Consider the following 17,205-nt stretch of genomic DNA (forward strand, 5'->3'; position numbering starts at 1 on the left):
CACTTTTACTTCAACGAAAAATACAAATGAATTTTTATTTATTCTGCAGAATGTGATGTTTGATTATTTATAGATATATTCAAATGAATATTTCGGAGTTTAAAATGACGTCCATTATCACTGAACTAGTATGCATATTTGATAAGGGGCAAGCTGAAGGACGCCTCCGAGTGCGGGAGTTACTCGCTACATTTAAAACCCATCGTCTGCCTAATGGTCGGGTTGTTGTCGCTTTGACACATTCCCCGTTTCCATTCTCAATTTTGTTAAACATCTTCTGTGAAAATTTTACTCGACGATTAAACTTTTAACTTTTTTTTTAAGACTGTGTCCAAAAAGCAGTGTTGTCCTTTGGCAAGTATTTCATGCATATTCCCGGCTAGACCATGTACACAATGCACCTAAATGGATTGTTCTGCCATTGTGTCCGCAAAAGTCAAGGTGGTTATAATTTGGCCCCAACTAGAAAAAAGGGTACTAAGTAAAGTAGGGGACACCCACGCTGCCTTGAACCATTGGAATATTTTACCTATCTTGAACTCAGAAAAAACGTAATAATTGTGAACTTACAAAACGAGGTCAACACACTTCTCTGACCTTGATTCTAATGTTATTTTTTTATTTTATTCGTTATGGTAAAGTTACAAAAGACCTTTTGTATTGCTGTTACGAAGGTGTTAACCAAATCTCAAAATGCGTAAAACGTATAGAATATTTACGCGTTTTGTTTTAATGAAGATCTGGACTGCAGGTTCTTTTTTTCTGTAGTTTTTTTTTTTATCATTGTTCTCTTCATTCTTTATATTTTAGAATTCTTTATATCAAGTTAAGTACCCCATAATTTTCAATTTATATTTTGCTCGCTTTGTTTGGGGTTCATTTTCTGTATATTTAACCATTATTACAATGCATCTATTCTGTAAACCCCATCCAGACCATCTTCAATGAGCTTTGTACACCTTAAACCCTCCCTTGAAATAATAGCAGAAATTTTGGGAATGTATTTGGTCTCTTTAAAACTTTTTAAAACATCTTAAAATGAAGCGAGTTAGAATTAACCAAAAAAAAGTAGCTGTATTTGACGCCAAGTGTTTTGCCCAAAACGTATCAATCATTTGGTAATTGTTGGCTTTTAAACGTGCAGTAGAAATACATGTATGAAAAGATACTAGCATGATACTAAGATAACTACGATGAAGATAGAAAGTAACACCATAACCATAATATAAAGATAAACAAAATGTCCGTCCTCAATTGTTGCATTCAAAACTTATAACTTGTACTTTATAAGAAAATACGTAGATGTGGTATAACAGTTTCTATTCATCACAGACCAAAATTACACTGATGTAAGAAGATATAGGTCTTTGTACGACTGTCACAATAAGCAAAACACCAATAATGTATATAGTAAGCTACAAAAGGCCACGACATGCTTTAAACATTGATGCATTTTGACCTGCTAGTACAATCTCGACCAAAGTACTATTTCATCTGTAAAATAGTGTTCAGTTTTATCCAAGGACGTCTTGACATGAAACATTTCCTGAACATTAAAGTAATAAAATAAAAACTTTGTAACATTATGCAGTTAAGCATAACTTTATGGTGTAAATGTTCGTGTTTGATATGTTCCTCAGCTAATTATTTCATTTTCGTGACATAGTTATATCACTTTATCGAACGAAACTGTTGAAAACATAATTATTTTTTTCAATTTTATTTCAAGTTATAAATACATTTTGGAACTTAGTTAAACTTTCTATGCGCGATTTGCAGATTTGCAGAAATTCAAAAGGCCACTGGAAATAAAAGTTAGCAGACATACATTCGGCCTTTCAACTGGAAACAAACAATATTGTTAACGTTACATCTCAGTTGTTGATGTTGGACAGTTGCCAAAAGCGGCCTTTAATTTCATATTCTAATACATTTTTCGAATTTATGTTTTTTTTTGTCTCTAGCTATATAGGTAATCATAAATCATTCTCAACCTAAATACAATAAAACACCGTAAACACCCGGTGATTGTTTGTATATATGTTGTATGAGGAAAGTGTGCCAGTATTTAAAACCAGAAACAAGATTTCTGTCCTTTGATTTATAATTTCTGATTGGGCAAAGCTTTTAATCAACAAGGAACAATTCTTTAGATGTATCATTTACATCATTATAGATCTACATCACAACTTACAAAAATGAATGAGCCGTTTCCTTATATGGAAATATGATTAACAACTTTTCACCTTTTGTATATCTAACATGTGGTTTATTAGTCTGTAATAGCTTTTCCAAGTGTTTATAGTTTATTTGATTACTTTTTTGCCCTTAAATGTTTTGTTCATTGATGTATGCACACCTGTCGTGTTATTATTTATAACTTAGTTGTACCGATTGTTTAAGGTCTTTTAGGGTTACAGCAAACCATTTACCGACCCTTTATTGTACATGTATAAAGCCTAATAATTTGTTATTGAACAATAACGAAAATTTACAGAAGTATCATTTCGACTGATACATGTATAACAGAACATGGATCTGCTGATCCTTCCGAAGCACCAGAGTTATGTCCCAGTTATTGTTCGAGCACGATCAACTCAATCGTAGTTCCCCGTGCAGCTCTTTTTTTCTTTTTTTATGTCGGTCTTGTTTTAAAAAAAATTAAATTCATTGCGACTTATATTGTATCTGGGTATATATATTATAACTTATTCACATTTTAAATACAATACAACAGTAGGAACACCCGGTGATTGATTGTATGAGGAAACATTGCAATTATTTCAAACAAGAATTTTGCCTTTGATTTATTATTTCTGATCGAATAAAGCTTTTTATAAACATTGAATAATTCTTCAGATGTATTTAAACATCATTCTATACTCCCCAAGTTACAATTTTGCCGCTTAGTTGTTTTGAATATATGTGTCGTGTCCTTATTAGTAAATATTTACATCGATGTTGAACTACCTTTCACAATTGTATATTCTTTGATCAAAAAGATAATACAATGTGATTTATACTTGATTATAAGTAAAACGTGTACATGACTTTTACGAATATCTTCAGTTTCCTCAAAGGCATAAGTTATTCAACGATTATCAAAACCTTAAACACCGGCTTGTGTTTTGTAGGAGGAAGCTGTGGCAGTATTTGTTACATTATTTTTTTGATCAATTAGTTCTGTTTGGATAAAGCTTTTTTTTTTTTTTTTTTTTATCGCTAAGGAACAATTCTTTAGGAGTATCAAATTTTCTTGTTTAATGTACACTAATTTCTGTATCTTATTTGAATGTCGTAACCGAGTATGTTTATATAGAATTCACTTAGACACCAGGCCTGTTCATTGCTGAAGGTTGTGCAATCCTCACTATTTGTCTATTGTTATTTTTGATGTTGTGTTGCTGTCTCAAAAACGAATACACAGCATCATCTTTAAATCTTTTTTGGGAGCTAAACCACTGATTCCTCTTCATGTGTTAATATCCTTTCAAGCATATGTTAACTTCAAATAAAAATATTAGCTCTTGAATATTTGTTGATAAACAAAAAAAGTCATATTGTTGAAAAGTTCAAATTAGAATCTGACTCGTGTTTCCAGGTAGCGACACGTATAAAGGGAGCAATTTACTTCAAAGGGGAGTATTGTTTTTTTCTGTGCTGGCAGGTACCAGTTTTGGTGTACCAGAACATGTGTCACACGCAGACCTTTTGTTATAGTTAAGCATTGAGATATATAATTGCATCATGTGGACTGAAAACTAAAAGAATATAAATTATAGGCTATTATACTACATACACAGATTCGGTATTTCTTTCACATATGTGTCCAATCTGAAGTCAAATTGTGGTATCCGCACTTGACGGCATCCAATCAAAGTAGAGAAAAAAATCAGTTTTATGTAAAAAAAAAATTATCTTGAGATTTTGATGGTAAGGATAGGTTCGAAAAGGTTCTAATTAACTGAATATTAATTATCTCTTGAATTTTGCATAAAACTCTTGTCTGTTATAAGCAGGATTCTGCAGGTGATGATTAAATTTGTATCAGAGCATTATATGTTTTGCCTTATTTGCAATGCACTTGTAAGTTTCAAGATCTCCATGCTGGACAGACACTCAAATTGAAAGGGTTCTCTATATTTACATAAGAACGCTCACATCTTAGTTAATTGAAACCATATATTTTATATGAAAATTAGCTTGAATGAATTTTCAAGGAAAACAAAATCATAAATCATGAAAATCGAAAGAGACATTGTAAAATAACTGGTTTCTGAGTTTGAGGTCTTTCCACGCTATCAATCAAACTTTTTTCAAAACCATACCACCTTCCCCCTTGAAATTACATGGTCGTTTCCTAACTGTTAGATTAAGTTAGTATACGATACAGTACTACAGTGACGAAACTAAGGTGTTAGAATAATAAAATATCAATTATAGAAAGATAAGAAGATGCGATATGAATGCCAATGAGTCAACTCACCACAGACAACAAATGACATAGACATTTTAAACAACTATATATAGGTCACAATATGGCCTTCACAAATGACCAAAAACCCATACTGAATAGTCAGATATAAAAGGCCTCGACAGATGTAAAACAGTTCAAACAAAAACCAGATGCTCCGCAGGGCGCAGCTTTATACGACCGCAGAGGTTGAACCCTGAACGGTTGGGGCAAGTACGGACACAACATTCAAGCTGGATTCAGCTCTAAATTTGGATTGTGATTAAATAGTTGACACAGCATAGGTTTCTGACACAGAATGAATGTGGTCTAATAAACTTAAAATTTTTGTTTTGCCTTTGAGCAATTCACTATGCTGTTGAATAATAATCCTCTCAAAAAAATGTTTGAAGAAATTTTCTTTTTATTTATGAAATTTCAAATGAGAAAAATTGAACCCCCCCCCCCCCCCCCCCTCAATTTTTTTTCACATCCGCTTTTCCTTTATTCCAAAACCGATCTCAATTCAAATTTGTAATGGAGTTTACAACAATAATTACTCTTTTAAATACATTATGAAATATTAAAATTTAAAAAAAGTGCTTGTTATCACTGAATGGTAAAGATTGTTTTAATTTATTAGTTGGTAGTAAAAGTGAATAGACATTGTATATTGTATAAAACAATGATTTAAGTTGATTCAACTACTATTCTGGACAAAGAAAGATAACTCCAATTGAAATTGTGCAATTAGATATTTCTTGCTATTGCGCAATACTGTGCAATTGAAAATAATTGCTATTGCACAATACTGTGCAATTGAAGATTTCTTGATATTGCGCAATACTGTGCAATTGAAAATTTCTTGCTTTTGCACAATATTGTGCAATTGAAGATTTCTTGTTATTGCTGAGTACTGTGCAATTGAAGATTTCTTGCTATTGCACAATACTTAATATAATAATTTTGGATCCTGATTTGGACAAACTTGAAAACTGGGCCCATAATCAAAAATCTAGGTACATGTTTGGATTAAGCATATCAAAGAACCCCAAGAATTCAATTTTTTGTTAAAATCAAACTAATTTTAATTTTGGACCCTTTGGACCTTAATGTAGACCAATTTGAAAACGGCAGCAAAAATTAGGAATCTACATACACAGTTAGATTCGGCATATCAAAGAACCCCAATTATTCAATTTTTGATAAAATCAAACAAAGTTTAATTTTGGACCCTTTGGGCCTCTTATTCCTAAACTGTTGGGACCAAAACTCCCAAAATCAATACCAACCTTCCTTTTATGGCCTTAAATTTGTGTTTAAATTTCATAGATTTCCATTGACTTATACGAAAGTTATGGTGCGAAAAAAACCAAGAAAAATGCTTATTTAGGCCCCTTTTTGGCCCCTAATTCCTAAACTGTTGGGACCTCAACTCCCAAAATCAATCTTAACCTTCCTTTTGTGGTCATAAACCTTGTGTTTAAATGTCATTGATTTCTATTTACTTAAACTAAAGTTATTGTGCGAAAACCAAGAAAATGCTTATTTGGGCCCTTTTTAGACCCTAATTCCTATAATGTTGGGATCAAAACTCCCAAAATCAATCCAAACCTTATTTTTGTGGTCATAAACCTTGTGTTAAAATTTCATAGATTTCTATTCACTGTTACCAAAGTTAGAGAGCGAAAATTAATAGTATACGGACGACGACGACGACGACGACGCCAACGTGATAGCAATATACGACGAAAAAAATTTCAATTTTTGCGGTCGTACAATGTATAAAAAAATGACAGCATGATTATTGTACAAAATAATGAACAAACGACACATATGATTGTTTATGGTCGGGTTAAACAAGTTTCAAGGTACCAACCCACACATAACCTTGGACAGTACAACCATTACAACATAGAAGAAACAGTAAAAATCAGTTGGAAGGTCATAACGCAATGGCATGGAGTAATAGTGAATACGTGTAATATAATGACTGGATTAATCGGATGAGTTTGAGATGTAATTGACGTGAATTGCAAAGAGGATTCGGGGGGATTTCACGTTAATGACATTTCCCTGAATATCTATAAAATTTGCTGCATTGTAGCCTCTAAATTATATAATGCCCGACAATGTTTACACATTTTTCTGATGTATTTTTGTTATTGTTCAAATTACTGTCCCCTTTCTGTTTAAAACTAATTTTTGCAACCGTCAGCTGTATATTCTTCGTTCAAACCTTTAAGTTACATTCACTCGTAAACAGTGGACTTTCAAGGTCTGTTATATATGTATGCAATCAATCTGAATTGTATTATCAAACACAATTCATAATTAAAAGTGTCAGGTCAGAACAAGTTTGAACTAATGTAAATGCGTCTCGCTGAGCTACATAAGACTAAATACACGCAAAATATTTGGTAAAAAGTGGCGACAGATACCATGCAGAGAGACATTCAAACTCATAGATCGAAAACAAACTGACAACGCCATAGCTTAAAAAGAAAAACAGACAAATAATACTACGCAAGACACAACATACAAAACGAAAGATTATGCAACTCGAACCCTACCTACAATTAGGAAGTGTAAGTGTAACGGGCATACAAAGTTACTCACAAATTAAAGACTTGCATAGTTCATGACCAATAATTCAAAAACAAAACATTAAATGACTGTTTTATTAAGTTTAACTGACATTATCAAGATGCTTGATTTTCTTCATTGACAACATATTGGCTACGTTTGAAAGGACTGTGTTTTTCTACAAACTTTGGGCATTCGAATGGAAACCAATCATGCCCCTATTCTTGCCGGTTTGTTTCTTTATTATTATCAGACTGACTTCATACAGGAACTTCTTAGGAAGAAATATAAGTAGTTAGCAATTTCCTTTAACTTTAATTTCCGCTATAAAGATGATTTTCTCTCCCTAAATAATTCAAAATTCGGTGACTATGTTGAACGCATCTATCCCATCGAGCTAAAACTAAAGGATACGATAGATACAGTTAAGTCAGCTCATAGCTTGACTTACCTCTAGAAATTGACAATGACGGTCGGTTGTAAACAAAACTTTATGACAAAAGAGATGATTTCAGCTTCCCAATTGTGAACTTTTCATTTCTAAGTAGCAACAGTCCAGCAACGCCTATATATATCTCCTAATTGAGACGATATTCCCGTGCTTGTATTTCCTATTATACTTTTCATTATAGAGGGTTGCTGCTCACAAGGAAGCTATTAAATCAATAGTTCTAAATTGTGTATTTGAAAACATCCCTTCGTAAATTTTACGGACGCCATCACGGGTTGGTTGATCGTTATGGAATACCCGTTTCACAGACGATATCGGATATGTTCCTAACGTCGTTACTACAATCCCCATTTCATGAATGTTACCCGCCGAATTAGACTATTTACCGGCTTTGTAATAACATGAGCAACACGACGGGTGCAACATGTGGAGTAGGCTCTGCTTACCCTTCCGGAGCACCTGAGATCACCCCCAGTTTTTGGTAGGGTTCTTGATGCTTAATATATAGTTCTATGTTATGTCATCTGTAATATTATTTGTCTGTTTGTGTTTTTAAATTTTAGCCATGGCGTTCTTTATTTATGTTTGATCTATGATGTGACTGCCCCTCTGGTATCTTTCGTCCCTCTTTCCGAACATTTGAGCACAAGATTAAGTACGTAGAAAGTCTTTAATAGCTAATTATCATGATAAAAATTACAAAATATCCAGAAAGGATTTCATAAATTTTATTCCAAATAAAAGAAATAAAAAGGACTAAAAAAACATCAATTTTGTATTTTGTTTATGATGTCACACTAAACAAAAATGCCTTGTTTAGCGAATTCGCTATTAACAACTTGTTAGTTACTAGGTCATAATGCAATGCAGACGGCTTTTGGAGATCTACCATTGACGATACATGTAATATTTGTCTATGCCGTTGTCCATCAGGGGAGATAACTACCACATTGCTAGAATCACGCCCTACAACATACACATTACCGTCATTGTCTACAGATATAGCAAATGGATACTTCAGTATACTTTCATCCTTAAATATCCAGTTTACTTGTCCTTGCTGATTAGTGCATGTAATTGTGTTCGTTTGACAGTCTGTATATATAAAATGGTCACTGAATGTTGCTACGTGCGACAATTCACTTAGTTTTGAGTTCGTTATTGTACTAACGGAATCATCATCCAAACTGATTTTCTTCAACCCTTTGTCTCTTCCACAATATATCAAATCTTTATCTTTTAGTGCCATGCCATCATTTCTGGAGCCAACATTAATTGTTTTCTTGACATTCTTAAATTTTGTATCTATCAGTTTAATATTATCTGAGAACCTACCAGTGGTTACAGCTATAATATCATCTTTAAGATATACAACATCAAAAGCAACTCCGGTTTTAATTTTGAAATCTTTCATACCGTCAGGTTTAATTACAGTAAGATAACCTGCCGGATAACTGTAACAGTTAAACACCATTCTACCACCTGGGAGCATAGTGCAACCTGTAACATTTCCACTGTACGTAGTGATGGACTGGACCAACGTGAGTGTTAAGTCATCTATAGACTTGGCTGTTACAGGAATTATCAGCTGGGCTTGTTTATCGTCATGCATTACAAAGGGAATATCACTTGGTCTCGTGTCATTAACAATTTTTCCAAATACTTTAACATTGATCTTTAACTTCTCTAAAGTTGTGTCGATCTTTAAAGAAAAATGATGATGGTTCAGACTTCCGCTTTTGTTAATAGATTGTATATATTCTTTCGTTGTAACTATGTCGTGTTCCATTTGTTTTAAAATAAGAAACGTCTGCAGTTCAGAAGCATGTTCTTTTATTTTCAAATGGTTGGATTGAAAGTCTTTGATTTCTTTATCAGTTTTTTCAACTAATTCCAGGAAATGAAGAACATTTTTATTTTCCTTTTCAATGGTTAAACTCAGCGTATCAGTTATCGACTGTTGAAGTAAATCAAGATGATTGTTTATTGCCTGCCTTGCCTGTAATATTTTGGTCTCAATTTGTTCTTTCTGTTCTTTTATGGAAAGTAAATGTTCTTCACGATCTTTCTTTACTCTTTCAATATACTTGACCATTTTAGAAAGGGTTAGCTCAATTTCATTGAAAGCATTTGATGATTTCACGTTTTTTATGGCGTCGTCTATATCAACAATATCTTTACAGTCATTGTGGTCCTCGACAACACATTTCTTACAGCATGGACAGTCATGTTTTTTACAGAATATTTGGTACTTTTGGTTATGTTTTCTGCAAGACTGTGCAACTTGGAGAACCTCTGTTGGTAAGTTTTGGTATTCATCGATAGGCACGGTGTCATGATCACGTGATGATTTGGAAATGCTGTGGTGTTCTTTGCAGTTATCACAAAGCCCTTCATCGCATTCTGCGCACCATACCACAGGTGGTTTGGTGACATGTCGAAAATCACAAATACCACAAATTGACCAGTTACTTGCCATTGTCCTAAAAACAAATTTATTCAATTCAATATTATTCAACTGGTTTAACACTTAAATATTAACATTCTGTTTGGATTGATATCTCTATACAGTAAACAAACAATCAATATCAGAAGATGAATCTTATACCGTACAATGATAATTATTTAAGAAAAATACGAACATTGGAAATCTAAAAAAGATAATAAACATTTCAAACTATGACATAGATTTCAACGACGATACAGGTGACTAAAACCACTGTCATGATGACAAAAAGTGAAACAAATTTTGCATTGGGAATATATTAAGATAAGATCTTAACAGGGTTACTAGATCAAACAGAAATAGCCTCTTACCTTTTTTAGTCTTGTATGGGTTTTTTTTTTAAATTTCAGTTCATTTATATGTTTATGAGTTTAGTGTGACGTTCATTTATATTGAACTAGTTCACATTTGATTTCGGTCCAGTTGTAGTTCGCTTCAAGGTGTTGGATTTTCGCGCTGTGTTCAAGATCAATTGGTGGCTTTCTGTTGTTTTCTACTCTTTGATCGGGCTATTGAACAGATATATCATGTTATGGAGGGGTATTTGTGAAAAATACAAGTCGAGGGACTTAAATTTCCCGAGCCGCTAGGCTAGATATAACATGATATATCTGTTTAATTACACCGAATAATTTTGAATTTAAACTCTCTGTACTAGGAAAAGGAATTATTTATTTGAGGACAAGTACAAATTCAATTACAAAAAGTAGTTGGAAAAATTAGTATTGTTATTTCTTTACATACCGTAGTATATATATTTTTTTTTTTAAATAATTCGACATATTGTTTGTTCTGTTAACACATGATATTTGTGTTGTAATTCCAATCGCGACTCAATATCTTAGACTATTAATTCAATAAGATAATAATTTAATGTAAAAATAATCTCACCACAGTTGAGAGCAGAGCATTGTTAGTTTTGACAAAAAATATGAATATGTTCAATACTACAAAACAGTACAAATAAACTCATCAAAGAAACCAGGACTAAATTTTAAATATACGCCAGACGCGCGTTTCGTCTACAGAAGACTCATCAGTGAAGCTCGAATCAAAAAAAGTAAAAAAAAAAAAACCCAAATAAAGTACGAAGATTAGGTGGGGATTTTGAGTCATAAAAAATTATGTTTTCTGGGGTGAAGAGGTACATCGGTTTATTTTCCATTATATAGTTTTATCTTATAAAAATATAGGCGAATATCCCCTGAATTTGTTTGCTTAACAGTCGCAAATATATTAAAATCGCAAATGTATTTGGAAGATTTTCTTCATGAAATCATTTTTCATATTTCTTACTTGCTTTTTATGTAAAATTGCATATTTCAAATTTTGCATTGCCGGAATTAAGACTTCAACCCAAATAAATTATGTTGTCTCAGAAAGAGAATTTTTGTTATTGTATACAATGGCAAAACAGAAAATCCTGTACACTTTCAGCGGCAGCATGAGAAAGTCTGAGTTTGGAAAAAAGATAATCATTGAGTCATAGTTATTCCGGAAATATATGTAACATTATTTTACCAATGTTACAATATTCGGACCATACCTGTCAACCTGTGACGATGAAAATGCAGGTCATGACCTGCATTGAAGAATCAAATCTCAGGTCATAACGCGTACAAACTTTTTCGAGCTGAATTTCAGTATGTATGGTACATCTTACAATGTACATCAAAGATACCAAAACACCAATGTATGTTCACTTGGTTCAGTCATTTTAAATCTTAATTATTATTTCATTGCACTTTTAAAGATTTTTCTATATATGTGTTATATAGTGATATGTTCTTTACTTTTTGTAATCATCAACACTACATTTTATTTTTAAATCTGTATAGTTACATTTTATTGGCTATGTAACCTTTTATCATATGTTGAGGAGGAAATTAGACTATGTTAAAATACAGTAATACAGACAAAGGAAGTATAAATGTAAAAAATAATTTTCAACTTTTTTTTAAATATTGTAAAAAGGTATAAAAATAATGAAAAGTTATTTTTCAATATGTATTTGAATTTTATATTATTTATGATTTAATCTTTTTCACCCATAAAACGTAAATATAAGGAATATTTTGAATAGTGACAAATAAGGGGAAGTAACTAGTTGAAATATGTTTGTTTATGTTTATAGTGCAATTTATTTACGACCTAAAGCTAAGGTAAATGGTGTTAATTAACAATGTGTTTGACACCAAAGCTGTCAAATGAAGCCATGCACTTAATGGGTCACTTAATTTGACAGTTTACATAGCTAGATGAACTTCCTGTTCATGGAAAAATTACGAATTTGCCGGTATTTTAAAGGAATATTACTTATGAAATTGATCTGAAGGCTAAGAAATACGGGTGAAATCGGGTCATTTTCGGAATTCCCGGGTTATTTCAATGACCCGGCGGGTGTCCCGGGTGATCCCTCAGAATTGTGAAAATCTCGGGTCACACCCGCAGAAAACGGGTCAGTTGACAGGTATGCATTCCCCTCGTTAGAATAAGAGTGTTTTTGGTTTTGCTTTGTTTTTGTTCAATAATACACATTTTATCTAATAAGATATAGTGCTTACAAAATTAGATATTATATCATCAAGTGCATATTCATAATGTCTAAAAATAACAACACTTAACATTCAATCTATTAAAACGTGGATCAGCATTGAAAAATAAACTGATAGCGTTACTAAATTAAAGTTATATAAATGTCTAAGAATATAACTTTAACTCGATAATTGATTTATTAAAAAGTTCTATTATATTTTTAAAAGTTCATTAGGCGTGTGCATCTATTAGTATAATCAAGATGAAATCAGATGCATGGCAACACATATTTTTGTAGCTTAAAGTACACAAAGATTGATTAAAAATTTATTGACAACAGTTTTAAGGAATAAGACGTGATCGAGAAGTGGAAAAGATTATTAGACATTTCTTCTTTTTCTAGACAAATCTACTAATACATTTCTTTTATTTCACTAGATTCATAATTCCCTAAGTTTCACCTTCAACTTTACAGGGGACACAAGTGAATATCCATTCTCAGATATAATTTTAAAGATTTCCAGTAAACAAGTTATTATCACCGACATATTTAAAGAAAACCAGATACTCAAATTCACATTCTTGCCATCAAACGCACGCAAAGTGAAATATCCCTTGTTGCATGGCCAGACGGGTATGTGCAATAGCTACAGACAAAGAAATATGCTTGAAATCATGCTGGACACACTGAAGTCGTATTTACTACTCCAACAGTAACCGTTGAGCCTGATTTAGGCCCGTGTCAAAAGAGCTAAAGAACTACATGTAGGTGAAGCTCAATTTAGAACGCCGAAACTAAACACAGAAAAATATAATTTTGTTTAAGAACACACATGATTCTGATTTCACAAATGTGAATTAAGACTTTAACCCAAATAAATTATGTTGTCTCAGAAAGAAAATCTTTGTTATTACTTCTAATATAATTTTGGTTTAGGTTAAACAAAACAAATTGTGATTATTTTTAGAAAATTTCTCAAATTTCCGTTACATCTAGCAAGAATGCATGCAGTTTATTTCCAGTTTTATGCATTGATAATCTTCCTGTGAAATATTCGTAAATACGCTGAACAATTGATAAGGCCTTACAGCAAACACATGAATCAAGTCTCGTGCCATGATTTGTGTTTTAGTCCAGATTGAAAAATGTGCTCCTTTTGATATATTTCATTGAAAATTGTTCAACCCCCTTTTTGATTGTTGTGAAGGGAAGTGATAAACAGTTTATTTTTAATCGAACTATATGTTTTTAATTTTCATCATGTATATTTTCTACAGCTAACACACATATGGTTGCCCCTTTAAGAAAAAAAAGTGCCTTCATCCAGCTACACCAATGGAAGTGGAATTGTCGGTGTCTTAGATATTGGACAAATCTGTTGATCAAATAAAACGATTTGGAACTTTTTTAAACATTTAAGATTCAACTAACACATACAATTATTAAGCTGAATGATTTGCTCGAGTCCTTTTGTGATTGAAGTTTTGAGTTCTACTAACCAAATTGCTAGTTGATATTTTTCAGAAATAGCTTTACAATTTATTTTTATCACTCCATGAATAAGTTTTCACTCCTTTTATATCTTTTAAAAATTGTGCCTCTTGTCATTTTCTTTATTTTTTAATATTGTTACATATTTATGTTTTCCAGCCATCCCCATAGGTGGCTGGAAAACTTAGAACAAACTATTTTAGTGGTATGTAGATTGTCTAGTTGGTGCTAGGCGAAATGTGTGTTCAAATCCAATGTATCTTAATTGTAAACACTATGCAGTCTTCATTTTCTCAATCTTTAACCCAACAACTTCGAATACTTAAACTACATTTTTGCTTTTGTATTTATTGTTAATTTATACCTAAACTTAGATATTTGCCACTTTGCGTAAAGCAACAATAAATCAATTAATTTCTACCTAAGTCCCTCCAATCTCTTCCGCAGTAATAACAGTTCGTGGAAGTTTTGGCTGCCGTTGGTCAATTTGCATTTGTTTGGACATTTTAATTGTGAAATATGTTTTAATTGTTTTACACATCAACAGGAAATCATCCTACGTTCGTGATAAAAATATTTATATTGTTTAATTATTGTAAATAGTCAAAACAAACTCTTAAACGGATGAGTGCATGCTAAAGCTACCATTTATCATACTGTCATGCAAGTGCGGTAATAAGTGATCATTAACGGGTCTGATCTTACTATTTTTCAGTTCAACGCAGACTTCAGTCATTTTACGCATACGGTTGAAGTATTTTTATGGAGCACTAAGTGAAATCTAAGTTTAAGGACAACTTTATGCATACGATCACAGTTTAAAAAACGAAAGTAGGACATAAGAAATATTACTAAACCTGACAAAGGTACATATGTAATAAAATGATCCATGAATGAATTACGGTTTAAAGCTGACTTAAATATTTCTTTGACACCAGACCAAAAACGTTTTTTGTTTAAAGTTTTACCTTTCAAATACATACCATGTAATAACAGTAACGTGTTGACCGGAATGAGCTTGATTCTCCCTTCATGCACTATTTGTCTAAATATAGATAATGTTGATAAACTTAAAAGCGGCAGTTTTCAAATGTGTATAATTACAAAACTGATAATCCTGTTCATTAATTATCAGCGTCAGTATGTTAAAGGCTGCGTTTTGAACATAGATAATCATTGAGTCATAATTATTCCGGAAAATAATAGTAATATTTATTCAACGATTCAACAATATTTCCCACGAAAGAACAGAGCGTTTTTAGTTTAGCTTTGTTTTGTTTTATTGTTCAATGAAATACACATTAAATCTAATAAGATATCGTGCTTACCAACTTAGATAGTATATCCTCAAATGTATATATATGTAATGTCTAAAATTAACAACGATTAACATTCAATTTATTAAATCGTGAATCAGCTCGGGGTGGTGGTGGTGGTCGCTGGTGGGATAGAGGGCACTTCAATGTTTTTTCATATACTTTGATTATCGATTTATACATACCTTGTAATATATCAATTAATAAAACCAGATCTATAGATATATTTGGATATTTTCCGTCTTCTGGTACATTATTAGTATACAGATTTTTTTGGGGTGACCGCTCAGCACCATAATTATTTTTTTAGTTGAAACACAATCGTTATAAACACATCTAGATTTTCTAATTCATTCGCCACATCTTAAATTTTTTCTCTATTTGCCCCTTTTGTATCTTTCATTATGAAGACATTTCTTTAATATACAACTAAATATGTTTAGTCAGATAAATGTAGTAACACCCAAGAGAGTTACACTTCCACTGAGTTTTATATTTGAAATGGAAAATTTAAAAAAAGTTTCATTGCCGTTCCCTCAGAACGCATGTAAAGGAATTTCTTTAATATATGTCTAGAAACCTTTGAATGTTTTTAATTAGGTACACATTTCTAAATGATTGGATTTATTGCATCTAGAACTAGCTTCAGTGGAAATACACATTGGAAGGAATAGAGATTTATTGCTTTTACAAAATGCTGATGCACATACGACTGTGGTCAAACCCTTCAAAAATAGATATTGACATTGTCGTTTGTTGATGTAGTTCATAAGTGTTTCTCGTTTCTCATTTTATTTTATTTATAGATAAGACCGTTGGATTTCCCGTTTGAATGCTTTTACAATATTAATCTGTTGGGACCTTTATAGCTCTCTGTTAGGTGTGAACAAAGGATCCGTGTTGAAGACAGTACCTTGATTTATAATGGTTAAATTTATGTGTTACATATTTGTTTTCGTTCATATTTTTTTTATATAAATAAGGCCGTTAGTTTTTGTTTGAATTGTTTTACATTGTCATTTCGGGGCCTTTTATAGCTGACTATGCGGTATGGGCTTTGGTTATTTTTAAAGGCCGTACGGTGACCTGTAATTTCTGTGTCATTTTGGTCTCTTGTGGACGGTGTTCTCATTGGCAATCATACCACATCTTCTTTTTCATAAAATAAAATAATAAAATGCTACTTGGATGGAGAGTTGTCTTATATGCACTCATACCACATTTTCTTATACTAGTATCTAATTAATGCCTCATAGTTTCTGTTTCAACGGTTCTTTAACTCAAAAAACATCTCTAACATAGTATATAAGTTGGAGGACTCAGTTTCAGCTTCAACCGTCTGTTGATACAACAAACAAATCTGAACTGTCATTGTTGTACAATCATACATTATGTTTTATAAGTTATTATTTGTTATTTGACACGTTATCAACAAGCTTTCAGTATCTGCGAGTTCTATCGTCCGAAACGTGCATGTGGAGTAAGACGTTTTGCTGCTTTGTATCGATCTGATTTTCATAGTTTGTCCGTATATTGTTTTAAAAAACAGTGGACGGTTGGCACATTTAAACATGTTTGTCATATTTGATTTTTGTAATGTTTTTTTTTATTATAAATCAGATCGTAAGTTTTTCAATTGAATAATTTCATATTTTTCTTGTCAGGAATATAAACGACTTTTCCATGTAAACGGTTTACCGTTTGATAATAGATGTGTATAAAAATCAGTTATGCTCGTAAATTAATCTACTAGTGTTGTATGTCTATTTATGATAAAAAATGGTGATGCATATTTGATATCCAAGTACAATAGTATATCTCACTAGTAAACAATGATACGAGATTCCTTCACTCTATGAGTTTTGA

General features: G+C 32.1%; 1 protein-coding gene across 1 annotated transcript; it reads right to left on the reverse strand.

Annotated features, from left to right (window-relative positions):
* Positions 1–8,274: 8,274 nt before the first annotated feature.
* Positions 8,275–9,969, reverse strand: LOC134701670 (uncharacterized). Its single transcript, XM_063562805.1, has one exon. It carries the CDS (start codon positions 9,967–9,969, stop codon positions 8,275–8,277), a length of 1,695 nt encoding a protein of 564 aa, XP_063418875.1.
* Positions 9,970–17,205: the final 7,236 nt, after the last annotated feature.

This window comes from Mytilus trossulus, unplaced genomic scaffold, assembly GCF_036588685.1.
Source record: "Mytilus trossulus isolate FHL-02 unplaced genomic scaffold, PNRI_Mtr1.1.1.hap1 h1tg000247l__unscaffolded, whole genome shotgun sequence".
NCBI classification, from domain to species: Eukaryota; Metazoa; Mollusca; class Bivalvia; order Mytilida; family Mytilidae; genus Mytilus; species Mytilus trossulus.

Excerpts from the sequence above, each read along its gene's own strand:
- LOC134701670 (XM_063562805.1), bottom strand. The coding sequence starts at position 9,969 with ATGGCAAGTAACTGGTCAATTTGTGGTATTTGTGATTTTCGACATGTC.